Source organism: Cannabis sativa, chromosome 5 (assembly GCF_029168945.1).
Source record: "Cannabis sativa cultivar Pink pepper isolate KNU-18-1 chromosome 5, ASM2916894v1, whole genome shotgun sequence".
Taxonomy (NCBI): domain Eukaryota; kingdom Viridiplantae; phylum Streptophyta; class Magnoliopsida; order Rosales; family Cannabaceae; genus Cannabis; species Cannabis sativa.
In genome coordinates this window covers 66,909,966-66,915,877 of record NC_083605.1, presented here as the reverse complement: position 1 = coordinate 66,915,877, position 5,912 = coordinate 66,909,966, and the positions used below count along the sequence as shown (strand labels likewise).

The following is a 5,912-nucleotide window of genomic DNA, read 5'->3' as shown; positions in this document are numbered from 1 at the left end:
TGCACTCATTGGTGTCGAGGGAACACATTTGAACAATTTCCCCTTAGTGCTTTGTATGTGGCGACTACTGCCATTCTCTTGTGGCAGTGCTCTCCAAAAATTAGAGAGCATTGATATTTCCATATGGCAGTGGGCGCATAGGTTTTATTCCATGGAGGTTTCATGCCACTTTGACTTTATGCACAAATTTAAGCCATTTCATGCCTAAATGAGTCAAGTCCTTATTCGTTTCCCTGGTGATTAGGGTCTCTAGGGTGAAAACGCTCGTGCGAGCCCATATGAATCCTAGTTTGGGCATACTTGGGTGTGTGAGTCCTAGTACCAAATGGTTGGTTAATATTTTCGAGTCTTGTAAAGGTGGCATGGGGCCATCAAGAAGGATGTCTTAACTCATTTGACATTTATAAGTCTTGGTCAAAGTCACAAGGTTGATTTTTTTTTTTCAAAAATTGGGTAGAAGAGTTAATATTTAGGCTAGCATGAATGGATATGTGTAAGTGGTATTTTGATAAATAAAAGTTCATTAAAAATAAAATTGTTGCTCACACTTTATGACCCTATCTTTAAAAATGAAGTGTCAATTTATATTTTTTATATATAAAGATAATATGATTGAGAAATTATATTTTAAATTATTTTATATGGTTGTACTTGTTATAATTATATTTATTTTTTTGAAAAAATTTTAATGGTATGGTGTTGAAATTAATATTTAAGTAATCAATTAGACATGTGTCAATTTTCTGTTATTTCACTGATAAATCTAAATATAAACACAGGTGAAAATAAATGAATTGAAAAGAAAAGAAACTAATACGAATAACTCAAAATAACACCATTACCTATAAATATATACAATAATTAAATATAAAGTTGCAAAATCAAACCCAATGATAAAAATATATATAAAAAAGTAATCTTTCAATAATCATATCTTCTTTCCAATAATGATTCAACACATAAATGAAATAAAAATAAAAAAATAGCTATAAATATATCCATTAAAACTTATTCCATACTATCTTGGATCCCTTTAGAAAAGCAAAAGTTAAAATAAACTTAAAAAAATAATAAATAAATAAATAAATAAAAGTTGGTAAGAAAGAAGAGAGAAACAATAAAGTCCACAACTTGATTCTAATAAGTATAAGAAATAAAAAACAATTGTGAGAGAAAGAGGTCAATATTTATATAATTTATAAAAATAAGTATGACAACCTGTTAGCCAAATTATAAATTTGACATATGGCCCTACTTGTATTTAATTACATAGAATCTAGCATCAACTCTCTCATAATTTCCATCAACAAGAGATAGGATTATATTTAGTACCACATATCACACCAACACATATGTAACACATTTAACAAAATACCAAAAAAAAATAAAAATGAAAGTAACCAACCTATTTATTCACAAATAATATCATCATTATATTATTATGCTTATTATTTTATTAAAACAAGTAACATAATATATTGTGTGGTGGTAACTGGTAACATGTTATAATAATTTAAATTAAATGGTACAACTCAATGACATAAAAAGTTGAGAGTTGTTTGTGTGTCTTTTACTAATTTACAAACAGTACAATAATATAGGACACTATTCATAGTGAGTAATTATAGAATGAAATAGAGTTATATGATCTGTTTTGGACAGAGTAAATAGTTTGTTTTGAAGAGAGAGAGAGAGTGAGAGAGGAAGATATTTGAGAAAACCAATGGGAGAAGCTTTAGATTAGCTTTTTGCAGTCGAAACTGTCGCAGCATGTCTGACTAGTCCACCTTAAATCAGAAATCTAAGTCGAGAGAAAGAGAGAGAAAGAAACAAGGGAATCCCAAAGAAAGACTCTTTTGTACATACACATAATATATATATATATAGAGAGAGAGTGTGAGAAAGAGACAGAAAGGTAATAAAAATGAACAGAGAAGAGAATAGATGATGATGTGGGTGGGTTGAAGCCTCGAGTGAGACCACGCGCACCATTGCGTGCATTTCTACACTTTTTTTTTTCTCTTTCTCTCTCTCTCTCTTTCACTCACTCTCTCTCCATATCCTTCTCTCTTTCTTCATCTTCTTCTGATATTTTTTTTTCTCTCTTTTCTCCAAAAACCCATTTGGGTATGGAACCTTTCGATTCTTATTACGTTCTCCTTCTTTCCTTATCCCTCTCTTTCTCATGATAATTATGTAAAAGTCCATACTTTATTGGAGAAAACTAGAAGAAGAAGATGTTAGTCTCTCATCAGGTAAACACATATCCTCTCTCTCTTTCTCTCTGCATTTGAGATTATATATATATATTTATCAATACATGGGATTTCTATATATTTTCCTTAAATGGGATTTCTTTTCCTTTTGATCTTATATTAGAATTATAGGCTGTTAAGACGTAAAGTTCTTATTTTTTATCGCCAAGTTCATCGATCTCTTTTCTTTTATTCTTATTATATATATATATTTTTTAAAAATATTTCAGCTTTATTATCAACCAGTAGCCTTTTTCTTTTCTTTATTAGGCATTAATTATATATAAATGAACATGATAATAATAGCAATATTTCATTTGGCAGTATATATGTATTATGAAATAATCCTTCTTGGGCAGAAGTTTAAATTGTGACTCAAATGAGGAGATTGATTTTTAGCAATCTAGTATTATTATGATTATTATTGGAGATTTTTAATATTTTTCCATTGGGTACTTTTCTAAACTGAGTTAAATTCTCATTTCTAGATTTAATTTGTTCGTGCTTTATAAAATTGTGTTCTGTGACCTCAAAATTGATTGGAATTACTTTATTATTCATTAATAATTTGTTTTATAAGATCAAATGTAAATGTTTGCAAAGTGAAAGTGGTGATAACATAACTTATATACACAAATGAATTTTAGGAAAATACTATGAAACATGTAGAATGTTGATGTTTCTGGTCTGAGATTGTAGCTTATAAAGACATTTTTGTTTCAGGTTTATTAACAAAAAGGACCTTTCCTATATAGTTTGGTAGTGTATCAGCATTGCTTGAAGAGAGAAAGAGAGAGATGCGCTGATGTACCAAATGAAGATTTGAGTGGGAATATTTTCCAAGAGCTGGTGTGCTGCTTAAACACAAAAGCTCTTGTTCAGTTTTCTTTTCCAGAAAAGGATGTTGTTTCAACGAGATTTTGATCTGAATTCGGTTGACATGTGTACTGATTCGCCTCGTGTGTATAGTGATTCACTAGTAGAAGTTTTCAGGGAAACTATGCTCAAGCAGGAAATTGTATTTCGAAACCAGGTATGAACAGAACAACACTCTTTATTTGGTCTCTAATTTTTGCAATTCACAATGTGTGTATCTAAGGAGGATGCCTAAGCCCAAACTACTGATATGTCCTCAGGTTCATGAACTCCATCGCATTTATGGGATGCAAAAGACACTGATGCAACCTCTTGGTGACCATGGACTTCTTCAGTCCAAGCAATACATAAGTAGTGTTGGTAAGTAAGATCATCACCTAAAATGTAGAACTATACTGATCACTTGCGAAAATCAATTTGGCTTATGTATTATTCTCTTTGTCACGGTAATATTACAGGTTCGGAGGATTTGAAGCTTTCCCTGAGGGTCGAAGAAGATATCAGGAGACATAAAAGTGGCAAGAACACTTGGTTTGATGTCAATGTACATCCCTACTCTGAGAATTTTATTGATTTAGAAGAATCGAGTGCAACAACATCGAATGAGGATTCAGGAAATGTACTTCCTAACGGTGTTACCATGACTGATCTAATCATCACAAGTAGTCTGAAGAAAGATCAATCAAATGAGACTGTAGAGAATAGTACATTTCTAGATGACCCTGAAAGGAGCTGTTTTGATCAAGGTATATAATCGTTTTTACATAACGAAACTAGCTGTAGTGTATGCATAATATCGATACCATTTTGAAATTCTGAGACACTAGTTTTGGCGCATCTTTAAACCTGCTTGTTGATCCTTTATGCAGATTTGAACCGAAAACCATCAACCAAGATGGAGCAAATAAATACATATGGGAAATGGGAAGTGGACCTCAACAAAATCTGTTGTGATGATGACTCTTGTAACTCTTCAAATGATCCCATGCTGACTGCTAATCCTTCAACAGCTAGCTCATCACTTACTCTCGTAGTAGCGGTAGAGGAGGGCAATTCTAGTTCTAAAGCTTGTCCTAAAGAATGTAACAATTGCTCTGATGAAACTTCTGGAATTACTCATCCTGATGATTCTGGAAATTTTGCATTGGTGGATTTAAATAGCAGTAGTGAAAGAACAGAGATGTGTGCTAAACATACCAAATTTCATGAGTTGAGTGGCAGTGAAGTGATCCGTGGTCCTTGTGAAGAGTTAGAGCTTGACTGCAACAAGAATGATTCTCATGATGTAAATATAAATGATATGTTGGAGAACTCAAAGAGCCAAACTCATACATGTATAGCTACCTTAGCAGTGAACCACGAAAAGGGAAAATCAGAAAGTGATTTATTTACTTATTCAGATCATAGTAAGGATGTGATCATAGATGCACATGGAAATTCGTCCTCACCACCATGCATACCTTGCCTCTTTGGCGATAATGAATCCAGTAATGCAGAGACTATGCAATCCGAAATTGAGGTTTTGAATCCCTTACCAACTGATAGGCTTTCGGGAAACAAGAACCCAAGGCCTTCTGACAGCAGTGAACTCACTCATGAGTGCCTCCTCAGCAAAGAAGAATCAGATGAAGTTGATGTTTCCATCCAAATGGCAGCTGAGTCACTCATCCACTTCTCATTGGAGAGCTCAGCTGTTTATCAAGATTGTTCTGTGAAAGATGCAGAATCAATTGACATAGAAGCTGCTGAGAGAGAAATGCCACAATATTCTTGTGATTCGTTTGAACTATTCACTCTGAATCTTAAGGAATGTAGCAATGACGACTTTTGTGTTTCATCGAAGTCTTCAGATGTAAATCCTACAGAGACAAAGGATTATGGTTTCAAGATAAGAAGGGGCAGGAGATTGAAAGATTTCCAGAGAGATATACTTCCTGGCATGGCATCACTATCTAGGCATGAAATTTGCGAAGACATTAACATTCTTGAGGGAGTTTTAAGATCAAGAGAGTACAGGAAGAACCAAGCAAAGATGGGAGATGGACACGGCTGGTGCACACCAGCAAGAAGCAGGCGATCACGGAGAAGACTCTCTTGAGGCCTCATTTTAGTTAGGAATGACAATTTAGACATGAACATAGATCCATTCTGGGTATGCAATCCTTTTATGATAATATTTTAGCTTTTTCTTTTCCCCTTTCCTTTCCTTTCTTTTTTTTTTTGGAGCATTGCTATAGAGTATATATGGATATGGTGCTTAATACCACAAAAACTAATAAAGTTGTGGGATTACATGAGAATTTAATATTATAGGGTCATTCCAAATTAGCATGTGATATCCCCTTAGTATTTTCCTAATCTTCTAACTTATATAATGTCACACTTACTATAAGAGATTTCTCTGTCACTTGTTTGGATGGTAGAACTGTATTCTCATCTTCATAAATTGGGATTTGGTGATCACTTTGGCTTACATGCTAAACTCTTGTATTTCTTTTTCCAAACTCGGTACACCTCAATTAAAGTTTCAGTAAAATCTGGGGAATCTTAAGTCCACAAAGATCAGCATTAAGGCCTGATTCTTATACAAGATTTAGGTTCTCCCACTCTTTCTGAACTGCCATCATAAATAGAAATTGTCTATGAATATCGAAGCAACAGAGCTATGACTTAACTACTCTAACTAGTATGTAGATTGTAGAGAAACTAGCTGGAGCTACTTCTCTGAGCTTCAGATCATTTAGTCAATACTGGTAGCCACTGTTTCGAACCTTTTTTCTA

At 33.3% G+C, this 5,912-nt stretch overlaps 1 protein-coding gene across 2 annotated transcripts; it reads left to right on the top strand.

The window, feature by feature from the left end:
- Positions 1–1,677: 1,677 nt before the first annotated feature.
- Positions 1,678–5,459, top strand: LOC115717992 (uncharacterized). 2 transcript variants are annotated; one of them, XM_030646961.2, is made up of 5 exons: positions 1,678–2,255; positions 2,979–3,288; positions 3,392–3,491; positions 3,590–3,877; positions 4,001–5,459. In XM_030646961.2, the coding sequence occupies exons 2-5, from the start codon at positions 3,157–3,159 to the stop codon at positions 5,227–5,229; spliced, it is 1,749 nt and encodes a 582-aa protein (XP_030502821.2). In that variant the 5' UTR covers positions 1,678–2,255; positions 2,979–3,156; the 3' UTR covers positions 5,230–5,459. The 2 variants fall into 2 exon arrangements, with proteins under 2 accessions (XP_030502821.2, XP_060971841.1); XM_061115858.1 differs by having other exon boundaries at positions 1,703–2,255; positions 3,011–3,288.
- Positions 5,460–5,912: the final 453 nt, after the last annotated feature.

Excerpts from the sequence above, each read along its gene's own strand:
- LOC115717992 (XM_030646961.2), top strand. The coding sequence starts at position 3,157 with ATGTTGTTTCAACGAGATTTTGATCTGAATTCGGTTGACATGTGTACT. Across the intron at positions 3,492-3,589 it reads GCAATACATAAGTAGTGTTG|GTTCGGAGGATTTGAAGCTT; the intron begins GTAAGTAAGATC and ends GTAATATTACAG. Across the intron at positions 3,878-4,000 it reads AAGGAGCTGTTTTGATCAAG|ATTTGAACCGAAAACCATCA; the intron begins GTATATAATCGT and ends TCCTTTATGCAG.